The 23,421-nt window shown below is 39.2% G+C and overlaps 1 protein-coding gene across 2 annotated transcripts; it reads right to left on the minus strand.

Moving 5' to 3' along the window:
* Positions 1 to 139: 139 nt before the first annotated feature.
* On the minus strand, positions 140 to 22,802 carry TOMM70 (translocase of outer mitochondrial membrane 70). 2 transcript variants are annotated; one of them, XM_062619561.1, is made up of 12 exons: positions 22,489 to 22,801; positions 13,983 to 14,156; positions 13,078 to 13,204; positions 10,990 to 11,099; positions 9,117 to 9,265; positions 7,767 to 7,974; positions 7,051 to 7,185; positions 5,781 to 5,888; positions 4,958 to 5,074; positions 4,022 to 4,119; positions 3,412 to 3,534; positions 140 to 2,291 (listed from the first exon to the last, which is right to left on the minus strand). In XM_062619561.1, the coding sequence occupies exons 1-12, from the start codon at positions 22,738 to 22,740 to the stop codon at positions 2,138 to 2,140; spliced, it is 1,755 nt and encodes a 584-aa protein (XP_062475545.1). In that variant the 5' UTR covers positions 22,741 to 22,801; the 3' UTR covers positions 140 to 2,137. The 2 variants fall into 2 exon arrangements, with proteins under 2 accessions (XP_062475545.1, XP_062475546.1); XM_062619562.1 differs by lacking the exon at positions 3,412 to 3,534 and having other exon boundaries at positions 22,489 to 22,802.
* Between the last annotated feature and the right edge of the window lie 619 nt (positions 22,803 to 23,421).

Raw genomic sequence — 23,421 nt, forward strand, 5'->3', positions numbered from 1 at the left:
GAAGGTTGAAGTGGGAGAAGATGAGAGGGAGTCAGTCATCATTATTCTTCCCAGAGTCAGAGCAACGTCAAATAAGAACAGAGAGCACCACTGCAGAACACCTTCATCAAAACCTGTTCTTATACATGTCAGAGAGAGATACTTGAAGGTAATATTTATTTTTTCAGTTTACAGGTAATACGTCATTTACAAAAAAAAATTACAGACAATGCGTCCTTTCAGTGCAGTTTCAAACTAGTTCAAGAACAGGCAAAAGTCTGTGATGATTTGGAATGCTAGTGTTCAACAGCACATGCTTTTTTCCCTTAATTGATTGGGTGGGGTAAGGAAGGGGGTACAGGTGGGGTGAGGAGGAAAAATGCCAATGTAAGTAAGGCCATGCGAATAAAATCTCCTTAGGAGGACACAAGTCAGTCTGGCGTACTTTTATTCTCAGGTCATCAGTGCAGAGATTGGAAGTTCCAGAAGACAGCTGACACTTGTTATGTGCAGTGTCCTTAGAAGCCGCAAGTACCTTCCACAGACTTCAGTTCTACACCAGTGCTATGATTTCTGATCACCTACTGAGCTAGTTAAAATATAATGATTAAATCTTTATGTCTACTCTCCACCATTTGAATTCTCATTGTAGTTGCTGAGAGAAAGCAAGGTCAAGCTGAAAATACAAGCTGCTGCTAGGTGGTGGCACAACTAAAGAACAACAGTTTGACCACAGCATGGTTCATTTCTTTAAAAGCTGAAATACAGCAGACGATTCAGCACAAGCAAACCTACAATTTCAGGATGGAAAGAAGCCCAAATTAGCATATAATAAATTAAGCTACATCAGTTAAGTACTAGCATGAGGTTGATCCAACCACATCAATCCAGGGAGAGGCGAGATGGACTGACTGGCTTCCACAGATCCAAAGATTAACCCAAAGCAGGAGAGCCCTCTGTGAAGTTCCCAGCTGGAGGGAAACAGTTTATACCGGTATTTAATGATTTCCTGATCTGCCACTTGCATAACAGTTGCTTCCTCTCTACAGTATTTGTCATCTTGGACAAGACAAAGCCTATGGAACAAGAAAACCAGTACAGATTCTAGATCCATTATTTGAAGTTTTAGCCTATGCTTTGTTCCTTATCTCACTTAATCCTGCAAAGGATCTGTTATAAGGAGCAGATCAGAACACTGCAGTCTCTAGACTGAAGAGAATTCAGACAGTGGATTAGCTGTTACATTTAAGCAGAAGCGTCAGAGATGACAAAGATTATATGCAAGCAAGACTTTACCTTGGGAGCAATACACCCAGCGGTGCTTTCTGTTATTGAAAGTCCCTCTGAACCCTCCAGAACAATCTCCTGTGACATTCAAGTAAGGACCACAGCACAGGAACAAGGCCTTTCTTCCAGTAAAACCTGGACTGGAGCAGTGTTACCTGACCTCTTTCCCCAGTCAACCTGTTTACTTGCTCTCCAATATAGTATGCTAGGGCTTTCTGGGGTGAGCATAAGGACTATCAAATTAATTCCCTAATAGCTGCCACAGACTATTTCTAAGTAAGGTGTGCAGAGGGTGGAAGGGGCTTTAAGGGAAGACTGCATGCTTGCATATATTTACAGGGATTCTCTCCACATCTGACTTAAAAAAACCCTATTATTAAACAGTTTGAAAGTTATTTTTTTCCTTTTCGCAAAATTAAAATCAACCCTCAAAGATTAACTGCATATAAAAAAGAAACTATTTTACAGAACTGACTAGTATTACCCTTAAAATCAACAGGAAAACCCCCAACATGCTGTTATATTGGTTGATAAAGCAAAAATTGCCCACAACATAATCACCCAAAATGAACCAGTGTGAAGTTTTTATTTGCATGGCCAAAGTATCTTCCTTTTGTTCCCCTGCAACTTCATTTCCCTTAACACGCTTTAAGGTTTTTACTGCGGAAGGAACAAGATACAACACTGCACACTTCCTTGAACAACCAATCCCACAACACCTAAACATTTAACAGATGTAGCAAATGACAACACCACAAGCGGGGAAAAAACTAAGTTCCACCATTCAACATGGTTGCTGTCTGCAACAGCATCTTTAGGGCTGGCCGAAGTGGGCAACTTCACTTTAAAAGATCATTTCCTCCTTGTTTCTTTACAGTGTTGGTGGTTTCAATCCATACTTCTTTGCAACTTCTGTCTGGGCATAGGCAGCATCACAGAGCGAGTAGAGGTGGGCCATCTCCATTTCAGATTTGGCCAGGTTGATAGCTTTGTTGAACATTTCAATGGCTTTATCCAAATTACCCCTGAAATAAACCAAAATGCAGTCCAATTAAGACCAGCGTAACAAACTTTTCATCCCTACAGCATCTTTTTTTCCCCTTACACTCTCCCCTACTAACAGTTTAAAATGACTTTGCAAGGAACCACCACAAGAACTTGTGATCATGATGAGCAGACTGAGAGAAGTTGCTACTAAGCCTAAGTAACTATGACAGCTGTTATATAACCTTCCTCTTGAGAGCCCCCATGAGTGGTACTGTGGGATAAAATGTTCTCTATAGGACACCAAGTTTACAAAAAATACTGATGTGACAACTAAATGAACTCTCATCCCCCTTGAAAAAAGAGTTTATATACTTTAGAGGAAAACTAGCACACAGACAAGAGCTCATATTATTTGATTAGGAAATGCTTGCAAAATGTCTCACAGAAGCAGTTTAAGTGTCTGTCCTTTTGATGGCTAGACATGTAAAAAAAACAAACTCAACTCTCATACTCTCAGCTACACCCCAAACTTTTGCCTAACTGGAATACTCTGTTACAGAGTTCATTAGTCTTTCCTCTATCCTTTGAACTTTCAAACTGCAGTCCTGTTGGAATAAAACCCAAATTGTCAGACTTGAGAGTATAGCTCAGGATCCTCAGTACAAATGGTCCTCTAAGATTGTGTTTAAACACTATATGAGGTGTAGAGGAAGCCTAATAATGATTAAGGAAGTCACTTTAAATGCAGGAGGTATGTATTTAAACATACACAGAGCCATCTGCATGAAAACAGTGAACATGGGAACTTGTCAGATCGTAAGCCATAGAGGAAGGAAGGCTTTACAAGAGTTACAGAAGTCAGGACTCCAGATAAGAGCTGCCCTTGCACAGCACTCAGAAGACAGAATCACAGAAGATCCTAAGTTGGAAGAGATCCATAAGGATCACTGAGTCCAAATCCCTGCTCCTTGAAGGGCTACCTAAAACTAAACCATATGACTAAAAGCATTGTTCAGATGCTCCTTGAACTCTAACAAGCTTGGTACTGTGACCACTTCCCTGGGGAGCCTGTTCAACTTAAAATCCATAAGGATATCTAAAGGACTACTGTGAATTCAAAAACAGCTAAGAACTCTTAACATTCCAATTCAACATTACCTTTGCACTTCAATAGTTCCCATGGTTTCATATGCAAAATCACATTTGTTATCGATTTCAATTGCCTTGCTTATGAGTTCTAACCCTTTGTCTAAATCTTGCTTCCACTGGAGCTGAAGTAAACTAGAAGAGAAAGGAAACTCAGAACAAACTTCACATACTCTTCCCAAAACCCTCATCATATAAGCAAAAATAAAATCTCAACTGTACTTAAATCCTAATGCAGAGTAACGGTAACTTCGTGGCTTTTAAAAACATGTATGTGTAAGTCAATTTCAACAGGTGATGTTGCCAGTTCAATGACTCTAAAAAAAGGCTAATCCCTCTCCAGAAGACTGGTTACAAGTTAATTTATGAAAGAGAAAACTTCAGTACAAAGTGAAATTAAGATAGGGCTAAAGTAGAAGCCAGATATACTTCACGTAGATACGCAATTAGGAATGAAATTAATGAAACTTTCCTGAAACTTATTTCCAGTTCAGTCAAGAGAAACTACAGAAATATATTTAACAACACTAAGTTGTTTTCACAATAAAACATTCAATTCAGGTTGATTCATCTAAACATGCCAACTGGCCTTGACCAAAAGGATTGCAAACTCAATACGTACCCTTTATGAACATATGTAGTGGCATTGTCTGGCTCAAGGTCAATGCATTTATCATACATTTCATCAGCCTTGCCAAACTGCTGTTGATCAGTTAGTGCCTGCATCAGAATAGAAACTTGTATGTCAAAAAGCAGCCAAAACATGCACTCTGTGGTAAGCTAATTCTAATTAAAACCATATTGACAATGCGAGATTAGAGATAGCTCTCTATCATTAAGCAGGCCAGGCACATCAGTTATGAGAGTTAAGTTTCAAAAATCCAATGCCTAGCTTTAAGCGCACAAATTACTGACCACAGTACCACCTGTAATGTTACACAAGCAACATGCTAAGTGTACTGCAAGTTAAAACCATTCTGAAAATCTGTACCTGCAAGTCTCAACTTCTTCCTTTCTCAAACACAGCTGTTCCAAAAGGAAGTACATCCATACATGCCTACCTACTTAAACTTGGAAGATTACACGCTCCACACTAGAACCAGAAGTACGTTTTCTTATTGAAGAAATTACAGTCTCCAATACAAGTGGACTCTGAACATTTGTACTGAACTCTGCTTGATCAGTACATGTCACTCATAGCAGACTGAAACTGTTACCCTGGCACCACACATTTAAATCCTGACTGACCTAGACAATCCCTGGCATCCATCAAGCGAGATGCCACACACATGTAAGAATTCAAGGGGAAATGTATGCCAGACCTCTTGTCTCCTGAAAACCACCCTTGACTCTCACCACTTACATTCTGCTCCACTGATTCACCCTCTACTTCCTATACCCCCAAACACCCACACCCATAAGTTCAGGTAGCTTATTAAAGCAGCATGTATTATCCCAGGACTTATTTGTAAAAATCTTCATATATTATTTGAAGAAATGCATGTTATCAAAGGTGCAAGAGAATGCAGCATTTTCTTTAAGACAGAGACAAATATACCTGAGCATAGAGTGCATAACCTTCAGCACACTTTGGAAATTTTTTAATGACATCTTCGAAGCCCTTCATGGCTACTTGCACAGGCAAAGCGTTACTTCCTGTATAAGCCTGGCGATACTATTCAAAATAAAATAAAAAAAAAGAAGGAAAAAATGAAACACCACCACAAACCCAGGCTCATCAGACCTCTACCTGCTCTCCCATGAGATGCATGCATCATAACAATTACAAGTTCCAGAAAATGACATGCCTGTACATCTACCAAATCTGGTTTCAGGAACCTAACACATACCCAAGTCTGGTATACTGGACTTGGAGAGGAGAAAGGGTGAAAGAAGGAAGCCATTAGACCTGATAGTTCTCAATAGCCTCCCTCTATTTCAAAAGCCTAGAAATTCCAAGCCTAACATTCCTCCTTGTTCACACCATACAAAGCTGTCCTCAGAAGATTCCTGCACACAGAGATACTGTACTATCTTGAAATAGGGTTGTTTTTTGGTTTGTTTTCCAATTTCTTGAAGATGACTATTTTCCACATTAATGCTTTATTTAGATTTCATGTGATACAATTAGAATGATCTATAATTAGAATGATCTACCACAAAACTGAAAAAAATTATCTGCTCTGAATAATGAACAGTTCAAAATGAAAGCAGCAAACCCTTAATCCAACTGAAGAAACTGTTGCATATTTTCCCTACGTTATTAAAAATATATTCAGATGTTTGTTGCCCTATTTTTCTGTTAAGTTGTAATAAAGCAGAGAAATACAGTATGTTTTATAGAAAAGAAAAAGCACCTAGATAACCAGCATGTTACCTACCAGAGCAAAACACTTCTGTGCTTGAGCCAAGGCAGAATCGGGTCGCAATCGGATACATTCATCAAAGTCTTCCACAGCTTCTTCAATTTGGTCAAGCAGGATTTTCAGCTAGCCAGAATGAAAGAAAATCCTATTTCTGCATTTAATCTGTGCTTCATACGCTTAAGTGATAATTCAATTATTATTAGTTACTCTTTTCGTCTCCAGTTCAGGTGCAGAACTGCCTAGAAACCTACAAAAACCATGACTAAAAATCACTGCCATGAAGTAACAGCCACCAGTGAAACCAGCTTCAGATACAAAAAGGCAATGTGCACGTGCAGGGATTGAGAATGCTTGCATTTTAGGCTGTTGCCGTTACTGCTTTAGCATTATGTCCAGTTTCCAAAACTATGCTGTATTTTCCCAAGTTGCTTTGCCTCGCTGTAGTTAATGCCCACGGACTATTTGTATGTCACAACATTTTTGCTTTCCCAGCTTGCATTTCAACTTGGTTTTTTTGACATTCTCATTCCTCCACAAAGGAGGAGCTCACTTCATCATTCTTTCACTTCACTGTCAAGCTCCTGTAAAACACCAATTTGCAATCTGCAGAAAACTTTCATTCCCCTCAATTACCACACAACACCATCCTTGTTTCTGAGCATTAAAGAGATCTAATGAATTCATGGAGAGAGGCACTCAAGCCGTAGAAGTCTTCCTTATGAATACGACTTAGCACATCTGCATATGGGAGTGTTTCCTCTTTTATTTCATCACCTTTTATATTACACTTCTGTGGAAGCAGGCCTCTCCATGTTCAGAAGTTAGTCAAAGACACAGCATCACAAGCCAGAGAGGGATAAGCTGAACAGATGCAAGTCTAGGCCACAGTGCTAGAGACACTGAATTATCAAAGAACACGTTACATCTGCTGTAACAAAGCTTCTATGCAGATGCTGCTCTGACATATCAGGCCCCTTCACTGGGCAACTTATATCTGCTGTAAACGTATATAAGGCCTCGAACTTTTAAGTCAGTTTGTATTGATAGAGGGCTGAACCTCTGTTACTCCTGTAGCTGTAGGAAAAATGCAGAGTAAACTGTTTCTGCCTGACCAGAACAGCAAATAAAACTATGTGTTTATTCTGCAACAGTCTCAAATTAGGAGTTCATGGTTTTCTGCCACAAATAGTATGAAGTGTCTCCAATGATATACAGATCTTTATTTTTTATTTTAGTATATATTGAAATATTCAGGTACTGGGAGGAGATCTCTAATGTGTCTTACTTGTCCTCGATGGTGGTAAACATCCGCATTCTGAGGATCAATATCAGCAGCCATGTTGAAATCTTGAGTGGACAACATAGGTTGCTGCTGCTGCATATACATACTTCCTCGTTTGATCAGAGCATTAGCTCGGAGCTGTAAAACAAGTTCAAAGAAACATAAACCACTCCAGCATTCCCTCAGATTTAAGGCTTTGTTACAGTAAATTTTTCATTTGAGTCGTTTCTCCTACTGACAGATTTCATTCATTCTAACCAGGAGTAAATTTCATACTGAATCTAAATGAATCAACTCCCTTGCTTAATTTCAAATACGTCAGTCTATGCTTCCATCTCAGTGGACTTCCAAACCCCTAAAAATACTTTCATAAGACAGGTTCCCTATACTTAGAACTACACCAACATTTTGTGAAGCAGTTCAATATGCAAGTACAATTAACATTTTTCTCTTATCTATGAACCACTATTTTGGGCTGGGTAAGCCTCCAGTTCATTCAACTTCCTCTGTTCTTTTGTTTGTACTATTTAGCACAGCTGTCTCAGAAAAATCAACATGCCTTTTGAAAAAAATAAGACAAAACAGTAAATAAACCAGAACACTCCCATTAAAGTATCTGAAAATACTTTGAAAAACAACTTCTTGCACTATAATGGAAGTTTATCAAAATTCTACATTTTCTCAACCCAAACTATAATCCAGACGTGACAGATTCTTACCTTCACATTTGCATCTTCCATGCTGATGACATGATCTAGGTCTGGTTTGGCAGCATTTGCATTGCCAATAAGTAAGTAGAAAGTAGCTCGCAGAAGCAAAGCTTCTGCCATGTATTTTCCTTTTGCTTCAATTTCTTTTGTGCTTTCACTGATAATTTTGTCATAATTCTCTTCTTCCATATATTGTTTTGCCCTCAAATAGCCAGAGCTGTAAATGATGTAAGAACAGTTGTGTATACATATATACATTCACTGCAATTTCAGTTCAGATTTTTCATTTAATCATAACAAATACTAACTTTTGCTACACTGTTACACCACCAGCATAATAAATAAGTTACAAATATTCTTGGACGAGCCATCACAGACTGGAAACAATTCAGACAAAGAATGGCCAAATTACATTTGAAATAATGAATAAAAAATGTTTTAACGCTCTTGAACTTGAGCTTCATTTGCCCCTGAAATTTTATTTCATATTAAGGGCAGCGATAATCTGCTTTAAAACAAGAGGGCTGGAATGGAATTCCAGGGCAGGAAAGCGAAACATCAAACCTAGCAATGTGCTGTTTATACATGGAAGGATTTAACAGCAAAATTTATGGTAAGCACTGCCTTGTCCTCAGCTAAGTGTTCTGTATTCAGTGAATCTGCCTGTAGATAGGGACATTCTATCTTACTTAAAAAAAAAAAAAAAATAAATAAAATCCTAACACTGTCTGTAAGGTTTTCCATACTGACAGCAGTGATACCTTCCAAAACTAAACTGGAAAGCAGCATAGTAAGTGAAAGCACCATTCATAAAGTCCTCAAGCACTACTCAAAAAACAAAAAAGCTCAAGCTTTTCTTTGTCAGAGCAAACCTCTCATCTATGTGCATTCTGATTCCAGAAAGTTAAAATGCCCTTTTAGCCCAAGCTGCTGTAAGTTCACAGTTTTAATTAACAAAGACCCTTTTCCTAGCTTGTCTTCTCCCTTCCAATCCAAACTTGCTCACTTCCTTGGAAAGTGTCCTTCAATATAAAGCACTCCTTTCTCCAGAAGCATCATTCAGCACTCTTTAGTCCTCCCATCTCCTAAAATTTACTATGATACTGTTGTAAGTATTTAGTGTATCTCCCCAGTCTCATTGTCCTTTCTCTATTTAGTAGAGCTTTGGAACTAACTAGTCAGCTTTCATAAAAGTTTCATTTTTAATACTGATCTCATTTCATAGGCTCACTTTATTACCACAGGATTTCCCAAGCCAACTACTATAAAAACAACAGCAAGTTACACCGAGCAGATTGTAAAAATTACTGCAAACTTAATTCCAGCACCAAACAACACCCAACTGTACTGTACACTCACTTTTCTTTTACTTCAGAAGCCTCTCCCTCCTTATCCTTATCTTCATCTGATTTCTCACCCTTAAGCAAAGGCTGGGAGATTATATCATCTGTGAAAGAACTGAAGTAGGATTTAATGAACTGTGGTGAGGGCATCAGAGGCTCACGATTCTGAAACAGAGAAATGTAATTTCAAGTCATTAGATGGTAAGATCAGATGGCAAACATATGGCAATGGATAAACAAATATGGTTATAAAAATATAATTCATGAAAGAACCAGTGTTTGACTTTCTACTATCTCATTTGATAGTCTGATACTTTTGATTTGACAGTCTGACATTCAGCGTTTATTTAAACTTCAGATCACAACACCCATCACCACTAGAAATAAAGTGAACATATTCAAGAGGATGGAGATAGTAAATTTCTGCATGTGTGGCCAGAAATGAAGACTCTTAGGGTATCATAAGGCATTGGGTAGATAGATATACTTAAGCAGTATGTGTGCACATAAATAAGGTGAAAAATGTGAGCTGGTGATTTAAGTATGAACCTAAATTCAAGTAGATTCTGAATGAAATTTGCCCTTTTTCTCCCCAACCTGCCCAAGAGAAGCTGCTATCGTTGATATGAAGACTAATGAGGCAATATCCTAATTTTATATGGAGATCGGTCCAGATACCACACATTTTACTTGAAGTCCCAGAAGTAACACCTCTCAGGTACAAAATCTTTTCAACAGCCAATAAACACTCCTTGCTCAAAACGAACACTGTACATGAGAATTACAATTCAGTCTCTCCTGCAAGAAAAGTCTGAGTTTCTATAGGAAAGAAATTCAGCATTTCAAACCCAACATGGATTTTGGTATTCAACCACCAGCACAAAAAAACAAGCAAGAATATTTTAATAACAAGTGAGAATGTTTTAATACCTATTCCAACTTTTTTGTAAACCTACAGCCACTTAAAATGATTGCTCCTTGCTACCCTTGCATTTGCATACTTCTCTTTTCTGCAGTTTCCAAATAGTAACACAAACACATCTGAGTGGCAAAATAGAAAAGTACAGGTATGAGGACCTACTCACAGAAATGAAACAGAAACAGCGACAGACTTGGACAAACTGAATGTCAGAAGTAATCTGTAGTAGTTAGGAAATGAAGGCATATTTCTTAACACAGACTTGGGAAGTCTGACCACTATTAAGTAGATGTGACTTCACACTACATAATTTTTTCTTAAGTAATGCTTTTCTTCCTCTTTTAGAAAAGCCATCACCCCACCTTAAAATAATGTTATTTTACCACTTTCTAAAAGGTAGGAATTCTGCTGTCAACTTAATCTTTCCTACATGAAATTTCTGTTTATTAAACCAAGAATAACCTGGGGGGAAAAGTCCTCAATCATAATTCTTCTCATTTTAAGTTATTCCTTAAATATGGAACCAACATTTTTATGCATTTTTTATTATGATGTATAAACCTTCCTATCTCAACACACATCCCTAACTCAGCCACCTGATACCCAACTGAACATTTGATTGCTGCTGTTCCAACATATACTGTTTCCATTATGTTGCAAGTCTGAAAAAGCCCCAGGTTGGGCAGCACATCAACTGAGGGTGTGCTGAATATCATAATAAATTTGATTATTAAAAGAAAACAGTTATTAGGAATAGACATCTCTACTGAGGTTTAAAAAACTTTGGACAGGTCCCAAAAGAAAACAACATTGATACAATAGTAGCCTTGTACAAAACTGTGTTGATTCTTACTCTTCAACAGATGAAGACAGTGACTTGCTTATACAGCACTAACAGAATGCCAGCAACCAACATTTCAACAACCAGTCAGGTGAAATCAGAATTTGTCAGCAATATCATAAGACCTACCTTATATTTCTCTTTGGCCTTTTCTTTTCCAAGAAGTTTAAGAACTTTATCAGCTAATAACATACTCTGCTGGTTTTGGAAGGCTTCTAAAATGCAGACTGCAGTGACATCTAGGAAACAAAACAAATGAACAAACAAACAAACAAACAAAAGAAAAAAAATCACAAAAGTGAGATTAAAGATAAATTCTGATAGTCACTGGAGTACACTAAAATGTGCCACTGTCAAAATGAGTCTGCCAAACTAATATATGTCCTGTTCCAGGGTAAAAGCCTCTGCTTCCAATTTGCTGTATTTACCATGTTTTCCAAGACATAAATTTGTAACCAAAATGATCTTGTGATAAAAGGCCTTCATGACAGTGAATTAAAGAAATTACATTTATTTTTATCTTAATGGTTTTATCTAGAGACAAACACACTTAGATGAACAGTGAAAATACGTACCTCCAGCTGAGGCTCTCACCATTCTGAAACTCTGAGGACAGTAATTATGTTCATCTCATGCTCGCATTAAAATTGCTAACACAGCTTCTCTTCTGGGACTGGTCCTAACTGTCTACTCTTAAAATTAATATTCAGTCCCATTACATCTTGCTTCTTCCTCAGTTTAAGAAACCTTCCCATATTGTATCTTCCTCCCCCCCCCCCAAAGTTTAAGAAAGATACCTTGCTGGCTGGTTTAAAGTGCTAGGCCGTATCACATCACCTTCAGTCACATATAGAAGCCTCTGCAAATGTTAACCTATTGTAACCTGAATCACGCTTCGCAGTGTGAAATGTGCTCTTATGGTACATTATTTCTCTAGATCCCCAAGTTAATGCAATACTACTACTGATTTTTCCTATTCAATTTTCACTTAAACATCAGTGAAGATGAACAGAGTTTGGACTTGAAATTCAAAAAGCCTATTGTTTGAATACATTTGAAAAACAAGTGTCTTACTCTGGAGCTTTAGCATAGTTCCTGTAATTCTAGGCTGCTGTACTATTATGCCATCATTTACACATAAACTCCCCACAACTCTGGCACAGACAGGAAGCACATTGGAGTCCGCAGGAAAATACACTGCACTCATAAAGAGTGCAGTGACCTAAGTAGTCCTTTTTTACTCACTATGGTCTTACATGGCAGAAAGGCATTATGTCAGCAGATAAATAAACAAATAGATAAATAAAATGTCCACATCTTATTTACCTTCTAATTTATCAGACCTGATTCTTAGCTCTTGCACATACTTAACAGATCTGACAGTCAGAGCACTGCCTTTTCTGTCCTTCTTTCACAGTGAGTACAGATGAAAATTTCATTTGCCTTTTAACCTTACAACAGCAGGAATGATTTCACTTGATGAAATTTAAATGGGTCCTTTCAAGCAGTGTCCCTTAGTTTAAAAGAGCCCTCAGACAACACACCTGACCTGTAGCTCTCCTTAATTTTCATGGCTTCTCAGTCACAGTTTCCTGACAGTTCAAAATATATTTTGTTAGGAACAGTATCTGGAAGGATTTGACACAGTTTCTGCCAAATAAGTAGTGTTAATATTAGAATAAAATAAAATAGTTAAATCTGTTCCAATTTTCATCACAGTTATATATCAAAACAAAATGCTACTTAAACTGTTTTCCCTTCGTAAATGCCAATGCATTTAAATGACTAACACTCTCGTTTCTGACCATGTATCTCCACCTGCAAAACCACCTTGGTTTCTGTAGTAATACTGTTTCACTAAAATAAACAGGGAACAAAGTTTGCTTACTGTATGAAAGTAAACAACTGCTGTCTGCATTATCCACTAAGCATGTTAGATGAATTCTATTCTAAAGTACAGGAGTATCCTCAAAAATAAGACCTTGAGTGGCAACTCAATTTCTCAGCAGCTATTTCAGATAAAAGCAGATGAGAGCTTGAAAACTGGGAAAAGGTTTCTACTGACAAGCAAATAAAATCTAGTTGCGGTAGCTATGAATGGTTTTAAATAAGTAATTCTGTATTACTCTAGCTACAGAAGTAAAACCATCCCAGAAGTTACCTCCAAAGCACCTGAGCTAATTCCGCTTTCAAGTATACACATCAAGAGACACTCACCTTCTAAACATTCCTTCTTATTGTCTAGCTTCTCATGAGCCTTTGCACGTCTGAAGAGAGCTTTTACATATTTAGGATTAAGCTCAACAGCCTTTGTGCAGTCTTGTGCCACCTCTGTCCATTTTTGCTGTGGGTAGAAAACCAACACAGTGAGAGAGGCTCCACTCAGCTGCATTATATTAGCTTTCTACTACCAGCTCCAGGGTCATGCCACCTGATAGTAGCATCAATTCCCAGGGCCCTGGTTCTACCTGCTTGCTTCTATTTCTACAAGTTTTCTCAGTAAGAAACTGCCAGGCACCACTGCAAGCCACTTGCACCAGAACAGCCACAAAACAGAAAAGGAATTCCCACAGATAGACAAATCTAGGTAGTTGTGCAAAGCATATGGGAGAAGACAATGAGCCGATTTGAAGAAAAAAGATTTAAACATAATGAAAACCAACAAACAAGTTCAAAAAAGTGCTAAACCCCTTCCACACATGCAAAACTTAAGTCTTAGGCTTTAGCAGAATTTCTGGGATATTTGTTCAACTTTTGAAGTAGCATCCACTCAAATATTTCGCCTTTCACCTAGCTTTTAACCTAAGTTAAAAAAGCACTCTAGTATAGAGAAGCAAAATTAACTTGTATGCAAGAAAACTGTTCCAGAGAATAAGAAATTAAAAGCTTGTCTTACAAGAAAGGGACACATAAGAATTATAGAACATAGATTGAGAATAGTTAACAGAAGTTTTATTTGTATGTGAAAAAGCACAATGAGCTAGTGAAAAATAACTGCAAGCAAGAGCATCTTGTGAAGGCAGCAGATATCTCCACCTGGGATCTTTCAGTGGACAAAAGTGACAAAATACACAATTAACATTGACATTTTTTAAAATAAACAATTATCTTTAATTTCTTACCAGTTGTTCATATGCAGCAGCTCTATTTTGATAGAAGGTGGAAAGATCAAGGTTTTTCTCAGGAGGGCACAGGCTGATAGCCTCAGTATAACACTGAATAGCTTGCTCATACTTTCCTGCTTTAAAGTATTTGTTTCCTTTGTTCTTAGCAGCTTGGGCTCTATCAAGAGGGCTCTGAAAAAGGAATTAATAGGACAGTTCAAATAAGAAAAGCACACTGATCTTCAAAGATATACAATGGATCTGAGCAGTAAACTCTAGCCTAGACTGCTGAAAAATCTCAATCCTCCCATTTCCTGGGAAAACACAACCGATTTTCTTTTGCAAGTGTATCAGATAGGAGACATCAACTTTTCAAAAGATTCACTATAACAGTATTAAACAATGTGGTAATTCCTTTTTAGAAAGCTAAGCAGGTTTTAATTTTACATGACTGGTGATCACTAGAACCAATAAAGATATGTTATTTCTCCAAAGACTAAATATGCAAAGACAACAAAGCCCTCCAAGTAATTCAAATAGGAAAAGTTTCCTACTCAAATACACAGAGCTTGTGAGACCAGAGCTGACTGAGAAGACTATGAATTAAACACAGAAAACACTCTGTGGAAAACCTACTGAGCAAGAAAAATAAAACCTGTAAGGAAAACAAAGCTGTTCTGCCTTCTATACACTAGACAAACTAACTTTACAGCTAACTCCTCCACAGCTTCATCCAACTGCTAATACAAAGTGCTGCACCATCACAGTCATTCTTAGCTGCAGATGGAAAACTTGGGTAACTGGCCTATGACCCTGCTAAATGGATCTTCACATTCTGCACTGCCTGTTGACCATCTGCCTTTCTGCAGAAACTAACACTGCTACCTGTAACCCCAAGATTTAAAGAACAGTTATCAAATATTGTGGCTTATATGGAATTAGATGGAAAAACTTCTCTTTATCAAAGGGGTGTGAGCCACACTCAAATACAGAGCTGCAAAAACACCTAATATATACCTTCTGGATTTCTGCTCCTCTTTGATAGCCTAGATCTAAGGATCAACATTTTGGGGCAGTTCAGGCTAACATGCCAGACCAAAATGAACAGAGGTATGAACACACGTGTCATCTTACCAACCCCTCTGAGGGAAAGAATACAAACTGGGGGCAGTTAACACCTTAAATAGCTGCAGAATTCACTACATCTCACCTGTTGAATGACATGCGCTGAAAAGATCATCTATAACTTGCTGGCAATTGCCAATACTGCTCTTTAACCATACTTCTGCCTCCTCTCTCACCTCATCCACTGCCAGCATCAAACTACACCCAGATTACTATAAGACAAACCTGAAAGCATCTTTGCATTTCATCAGCCTCTTTATCTTAAAGTCCACTCATTTCATGCCAGCCTGATCATTTTTAGCATCTAAATAATTTTTAAAACTGAAAACCTGAATGAAACCCAGGAGTTGCTGCACAACCCCTCTTTAAAGGACTAGTTTCCAATCATGGAATAAGAGAATCAGATAACGGGTACCGGCATTAGATTTTAAATAAAAATAGGCATCCAAATAGAACAAAGGCACTCTTGAAGACAAGTGAAACCATATAAGGGAGGCAATTTCTTAAATATCCCTACTGCCAGAAAAGCTCTTCTCACATGGGTCACCAATCACTGGGCTTGTAGGAAGTCAGTCTGCACATCTCCACTGTTCACAGAACAAGGTAATCAGCATGGCTTTTAGACTTTTTGGGGGGCTTAAATGTTTTGGATTCAAACTGATAAAAGATTATTTACTTCACCTGTTTTCACACACTGTGTGTAACTCTGTGGATACACAGATCAGAATTAGAGTGCAAATATTTTTACTGACAGCCAAGTAACTATGTATTTGATAAGCTGTTTCTCTAAAACATAACCCAAGTCTGAAGAGGTTACACTTATTTCAGTACGACCTAAATTTAGCTCCTTATACAACAATGCTGCTCTTTTAACTAAGGGAAGGTTTAAGCATATGCAGCAAACTTAAATGCATGAAAGTCAGCTTTATTTTTCCTTCTGCATTTCTACAGCAAACCATATTAGCAATGTCCTTCTACAATAATATACAAAATTCAGTGCTATTCACACTTACTTGCTACCAAAAAGAAAAAACACAAGATGTGGGCCATGTTGCAACATTCATACATGTGTTCTCAGTATGCAGATTATTTAAGACTGCAGAGATTAAGCCTACAGTACAACTAGATTACTACTTTATGATCACTGCCAATTCCTGTAGCTCAGGGATATGGTACCCCTACATGTGCCTCAGCCTGACCAGGCCATCATCTTCACCCTGTGCACTTTGACAGAACTGCACTACAATCCCTGCATAAACACACAGATGAGAACTACTGGATAATATCCAAATGCAATGGCTGCTCCAGTGTCAGATATGGGATAGGAACTGTAACTGGAAGCAAGAGATCTGTAGCTCTGGGGCTGTCACTGGTGCTCTACTGGTTCTTGGGAAGCCTAAAGTCTTCAAACTAATCTATGTACATACAAGATCTGTAGTTCTGGGGCTGTCACTGGTGCTCTACTGGTTCTTGGGAAGCCTAAAGTCTTCAAACTAATCTATGTACATACAACAAGGACCAAAAACTTTACAGAGTACAGGCATGGTGCCACAGGAAAGCCAATTAAAACTAGTAACTGTTATCACAGTAAGATTTGAGTAACAGTAGGACACAAACCACACAACCAGCTATACAGAACTGAATCATCAAATAGATGCTAGCTCCATGGTTACTCTGCCTCATGCATTGTATAATTTGAGGGTAAGAAAAGAGTTGGAGCACAAAATGCTATCATGTAATAAAATTATCAGTAATGCCTATGGCAAGAAAGAAATCAACTGAGTTTTGTTTGTTTACGCTGCCTTAAACTAGACTCCTACCTCTTAGATGGTTTATCTCTGCAATCTTAGTCTGCATGCAATACACTGTTGAATTGAACAGCCAACATTTTAAACTCAAAGGCAGATACAGCTCTATCTTCAATAAGCCTATTCTGGTAACGACTTAAATGAAAAAAGAGTCACTTAGCAGCTCATACCCATGACAAATGGATCCCACAGAGGCTGTACAGAATTTATGCATTTAAATTAACAAAATATTGTATCAATATCTTGAAACCCAAATGGTGATAAAACACAGGTTTTAAGTTCTAATTTTAAATAATTATTCTGATGAGATTTATTTTCTTAACAATCACGAAACTCTTTAACCATAGAAAACATAGGAGAAAATAGTGGATCAATTTACAGCTCCAGTATAAAACTGATCAAATTAAGGAACAAAACCAAAACAAAGTTTTTACTTTAATTTTGTGACATTTTAAAGAACATTCATAACCTCTCCCCCCACGCTTCATAATTTCAGTTCAAGTGACATATTTCAACTTAACTATCTGCAGTATAACCTGATGAAGCAACACCCACTAAAATGCTGAATCTCATTAGTGTCTTCCTTTGGTATGCTTTTGTTTCTTGTTGCTGGGTTTGGGGTTTTTAGCTGATGGCTTGGCTTGGCTTTTTAATTAAAGAACTCATGTCACATTATATGCTGCAATACCTTTTCATAATAGCACAAATGGGAATACAAAAATTGATTCTTAGCAAAAGATCCATTTCTGGAAGTTTTACAAGCCTTAGATTTAACTGACAAAATGTTTTTGGCTGCTGCTTCTCATCCCTCCAGTCCTTCTCAGTTGCTGCATTGACAACGTACACTTAGTAAGAAATTGATTATGTATGCAAACATGATGCACAAGTTTCTGCTTCCATTTTCTGGCAAATATAATAATACTCGACATTACTTTCCAACTTCACTGCTTCTCCTCACCTGACCCATTGCCTTTCTATGTGGTGCACTGGACATATTTGTTCCTGTGCTGAAGGTTAGACAAGAAAAACTCTCAGTTTGTCATCTTCTGGTCAAAAAATCTCTGCAAGCCAGCTCAATAAAGTGAATGGAAGTCCACAACCAATTATAGCTAAGGCAGTATAAATGAAAACATCGGAAGTTATCTGCAGTCACATAAAAAGTAACATCTCAGGATCGCTTTCAGCAACTGTTCACTAACTAGTCTTAAAGTTTAAGCCAAAGGACACTTGTGCACTTGAAAAGCCCTCCGTTATCTAGGTAACTAAATAAGCAGATTGCTAACTGTGTAAAGACTAGATAGCACTAACAAAAATTTCTTAACTGTTACTTTAACCTCAGCAAATGTGCTTTCCTCACAAAATGTTCAGAAACTGCATGCAAACAGCAGCAACTTAATAGCAACAGACTGCCATCTGCAAGAATAATAAAGCTTTACAGTAACCTTCAGCAATGCCAACATGGTTAAACTAGCAGTTCAGAACTTTATGTATTTGAGGGAGATTATTTTTTAAAACGGAACAACAAATTTGCTGCCAGCCAACGACAAAAGTGATTCACAACAGAAGCACAAGCAGGGAGTTTCAGCATTTTGTTTTGGGTGAAAAGGATTTGTATGAGCCCTTGTCTGACAGATGACATGGAAGAGGACTACGCCTTCAGCCATCTTAACTCATCCACCTGCAAAGAAAAAATAGCCCCAGTCTGAATCTCTTGATGAGATCAAGTAAAATTTTAAAAAAGGTATTGTTTTGGCTAACATTCACTTTTCATCTCACTTCTTATCTCAGACCTATACTAAAAAGTCATTAAAAGAGTACAAATGGCTTTGAGATTCTCTTTAGCACTAAAACCACTATGAGAAAAAGTATGTCCACGTAAGTTTAAGATGTAAATTCAGAGCCCAAGCAAGGATGGATATAATTAGAAATAATTAAGCTCAAGATTACAGTCACCTTGCTTTTAAATGAGTTTGCCATTCATGCCTACCACAAACAAGCCAGCTGCACATGAGCTACTCAGAGTCTAACAATTGTTTTACTGCTATCATACACACATTTAGGAGTTTTCTACACCTGTCCACTACAGCTGGCATGGAAAATAGAAGACTTACAGTAAGTCAATAGTGAGATTGATGAGGCAACAGGTGCATGGTACAACAGAAATGACTTTTTATGTACTTTGCTTAGATCAATTCAGAATAAGTATTGACATAAATATATCTAGATAAAGAGGTTTAATTTGCTCATATACTGATCTAATGTCACAGCAGTGAGATAGGCAACATTTGGCAATTGCTGTTAAGATAGATAATGGAAAGAAGCCATACTAGTTGGCTGTTGATCCCAATGGTAACACCATACAAGCCAAGGAGTTTGGCCACATTCAACCACCATTGCACTCAAGGACTATATTCAGTTCAGAAGAAAATGTGCAAAGATAGTGAAAAGCTATGAACCCAAATGGCTTTGTCTGCAACATACAATGCTGACTAAACAATTCAAGAATCTCTGTCTGGTGTTTCCTCACATACTAAAACTACAGCACTGCCCTACGGAATTGGTGAAAGAGTAAGGAGGTTAGAATTGGGCTATCACAGACTTGGAAAAGGAAGTGATTTCAACTTAAGGAGAAAGAAAAAAAAAAACAAACAGAACCAACCAACACATTGGCTCACTGACTAACCAGTGTATGCCCCTGTCAAGACAAGGAGGGTATAAACTTGCTAAGTTTATCATGAAGTAAGGAAAAAAACACCATTAATCAACCGGGTATCAATTAATGCAATAAATACAAAGCAGTTTACTACTCCAACAGGCTTAAGTTATGCACCATTCACTACAATCTAAGCAAGCATGTAAAAAACAACTGCTGGTACTGAGTAACTAAAACATTCCATCTAAATTACAAGAAACAATGACAGCTTCTGTAATTAACAGATGCAATTTGACTTCCCAACCTCTGTGAGTCATCCATAAACACAGTTTTTTCATCAGCACTTAACTGGTCCAATAATACCAGTTGACTGTACTTCTGAAAAGCTGTGCTTACAGGAGACAGAATCTGAAAAGCAATTCAGCTCTTCCCAATATAGTACCTATGCTAAGGGCTTCTGCCAACACATCAGTCACAGATCACACACATGGTCACTGCATCTACGCCAGGAGAATCCCCTACTGCAGGCACAGCCTGGGGAAAAAAACGTGAGGCCTCTAAGGCACGTAAAAGAAAAGCTTGAACTGTATGCAAAATAAATCTGAACAAAGAACAACTAACATTTTAGACTATGTATTTTCAAAAAAAATAAAAAATCAAGGTTATGTCTTCAAAACGATGAACAGAGCATCAAATGGATACAAAAACTGATTTAATGAAATGCACAAAAATGTCTGAGCCCTAAGTCGTATTTATGAGTAAAAGCACAGTCACCTGACACACACATACATACAGCTGTTGGTAGCACATTCATTACTGACCTGTATGTTTTATTCCAAGAGACTTCCCTCTTATGTTCAGACTGCGAATTAGTGGCTTTAACCCACTGTACAGATTTGTATTTGAAATCCAAGTTTAAAAAATACCCCACCACATTAGGAAGGCAGATAGTTAAAAGGGCATTTCAGGGGTGGTATTTTTAATCAACAGCCTTATTAATAACATCCATAACTAATAAAATATATGTGGAAAAATGAAATCTACATGGCATCACCACTTTGAGTATAAGGAACGGGAAGGCAATCCTCTACACACACATAAAGCAGCCAAGGGAACGTGTAGCCACATTCAGTTTCCTGATGCAGCCATATTTTGACCAGCTAGACAATTATCTCATGTAACCAGGTAAATCTAATACATTCTTCTACAGTTTTATCTCTCATTTCTTTATAGTATAAGCAATGACACTCTTCAAGGTACTCTGTATCATACACTCAGTCATATCCATATTCTTAGCTACATAGAGTCTTACAGTAATTTAATTTGTGGTCCAATGTGAGTGAGCTAGACACGCAATATTTTACATCAAGTGCTATATAACTGGTTTAATTGTTTGAAGTTTCTGCTTTTGGTACAACTACAAAATGACTACAAACCATTTGACAGTACATACTGCAATTCAGAAACACAACCAGGAAACCCAAAGATAACGCATTAATAGCAAAGTCACTGCAGCTACACAAAGGTCACAAGCAGCCTGCAAACCAGAGCTCACACATAGCAAGCACACTACCATAAATATGCCAGATGCTGTTTGCAGCCACAAGCCAAAGTTACCACAGTAAACAATGTCTGAATTTGTCCTCTGTACACCACTTGCTCAGTACTGTTGCTCGTGAAAGAACAAATCACTGCCTTCAAGTAACTGCCTCCGGGTCCAGCATAGCTTTTGCAGCTCACTAGGCTTCCAGGAATGCCTGAGAGTACCTATGATTCACCAGCTGTGCCGCCCTCCTCACCACTCCTGCATTCCTGCTGCTGTCTGCCCACTTGCTAACACTAATCTCCATCAATTAAATGATCCAGGTTAAACTGACCTTCTTCCAGTCTCTCAAAGTTGTTTGTTTTTTTTTTTTTCGTCTTCTGATCATTTCAGATGGGAAGTTTATGCCATGGTCTGACAGGTATTTCAGGTGCTTCACAACGGGGAAGACAATGCAGGTACATCCTAATGAGATTTTCTTATCAAACCAAATCAGTTTGCCAAATCCATGTTTGTAATGTTTGTCAACTGTAACCTCACCTCAGTAATACAATGTGACTATCATGGTACACCTGTGACCACAGATGTGTGGAAAGTGCATCTTTTGTATTTCCCTGGAAAACATTTCACTTTGAAAAGATTCGGGCTGAGTTTCCTTAAAACTCTGCTGTATCCTCAGACTAACACACAACAGACCACAGATTTCCTTTTCAAAATACTATTTCTGGAAGCAACTTACTCATCACTATTCCACACCTCAGCAGAAACACATTCACCCAACAGCAGCACGTTGTCAGACCCATACTCACCTGACTGATGTACACTTCATGACAAGACGTGTTCAGTAACGTGCTTTTCCAAGTACCAGTACCAGGACTGGAACAAACACACATACACACTCTGAACAAAGTACTACCAACGGCAACAAAACGAGAAAAAAACCGTGAATGTCTTAACAGCCAGTGGCTAGACCCTCGCAGTTACACGGTCTGCCCTCCCCGCTCTTTTACTCTCGGCGCGAAAAGGATGCAGCCCGAGCTGCAGCATGACTCTGCCCCCTCACTGGCGTCCCCCAGGGCCTGTATCCCGACTCTTGACATCCGCTTTTTAGACGGGGCCAGTGGCCTGGCCTACCGGACTCTGCCGCCCGCTGACCGGAGACGGGCCACCCCCCGACCTCACCGCCGACGGAACACCCGCCCTCCAGCCCCCCGCGTCCCCAGCCGATGAGCTCAGCCCCGGACCCCCCATGCCCGCTGAGGGCGGCAGAGGCAAGCCCCATCTCTGACGGTCAAAGCCCGGCCTTTTCCTCTCCCCGTCGGCGGGGCTAACGGCCGCAGCGCGCGGCGTGAGGTGTGGACCGGTTCGCGCCAACCGCCGCCGGCACGCGCTCACCGTCTCTTCGTGGCCGGGCCCATCGGGCTGCCCGCCGCCGCCGCCGCCGCAGGGCCCAGGGCTCGCCCGCCCCTCAGGGGTCTTCCGCTCGCTCGCGCCCTTGCTGCCGCGGCGGGCCGCCCGCCGGCCCCACAGGTACAGCGCGCCAGCTCCCAGCAGAATCGGCGCTCCCAGCACCAACGCCAGCTGCCAGCGAGACAGCCCCGCGCCGCCGCCGCCGCCCGCCGCCTCCACGGGCTTCGAGGCGGCCATGACGCGCTCTCACCGCCGCCCGCGAGAAGGGACGGGACAAGAGTGGAGGGAAAGGGTCACCGAACACCCGGGTCACGGCGGAAGGGCACGGGTCGTGCAAGCACTTCCGCCTGCCGCACGGCCAGGCTCGGCCTGGCAGCAGCCACCTGCCGGCGTGGTGGCGCCACCTGCAGGAGCGGCGGTGTAGCTGCAGGGTGTTTGGGCCAAAATTGTCCTCATTATAAATGTCTCTCTTTTTAATTTATTAATTGAATCTGTCATTAAAATAACTTAATATGCAATACTGAAATTTTATATATGTTGTATATACATATGCATTATATATATGTGTGTGTACATGTATACACTTAGCATCCTTACTTGCAGGCAGAGGAAGCTAGTATTTCTGTCTCCTGGAGTACTCAGCTGTGGATGAAGATGAGTCGTCTGATACTTTTTATACTCAGATAACTAATCGGCTCAAGCCTAGAAATTTCTTTCTAGGTGGGAGAGAAGTGGAAGAAATATGTGCAAAGACACATATTGCACTGAAGAAAAAAAGGACTAGTAAAAACAGTAGTAAGGTTGCAAAGCAAATACCTCAGGACCCCAACTAAGATTTGCCCTGCTGGACTTTGAGTCAACATATCTTGGTGCCTGGTAAACAGTTTGAGCTGCTTCTTCCTTAATTTATGGGTTATT

Source organism: Pezoporus occidentalis, unplaced genomic scaffold (genome assembly GCF_034315485.1).
Source record: "Pezoporus occidentalis ecotype Australia unplaced genomic scaffold, CSIRO_AGI_Poc_V1 ctg211, whole genome shotgun sequence".
In the NCBI taxonomy this organism is placed as follows: domain Eukaryota; kingdom Metazoa; phylum Chordata; class Aves; order Psittaciformes; family Psittacidae; genus Pezoporus; species Pezoporus occidentalis.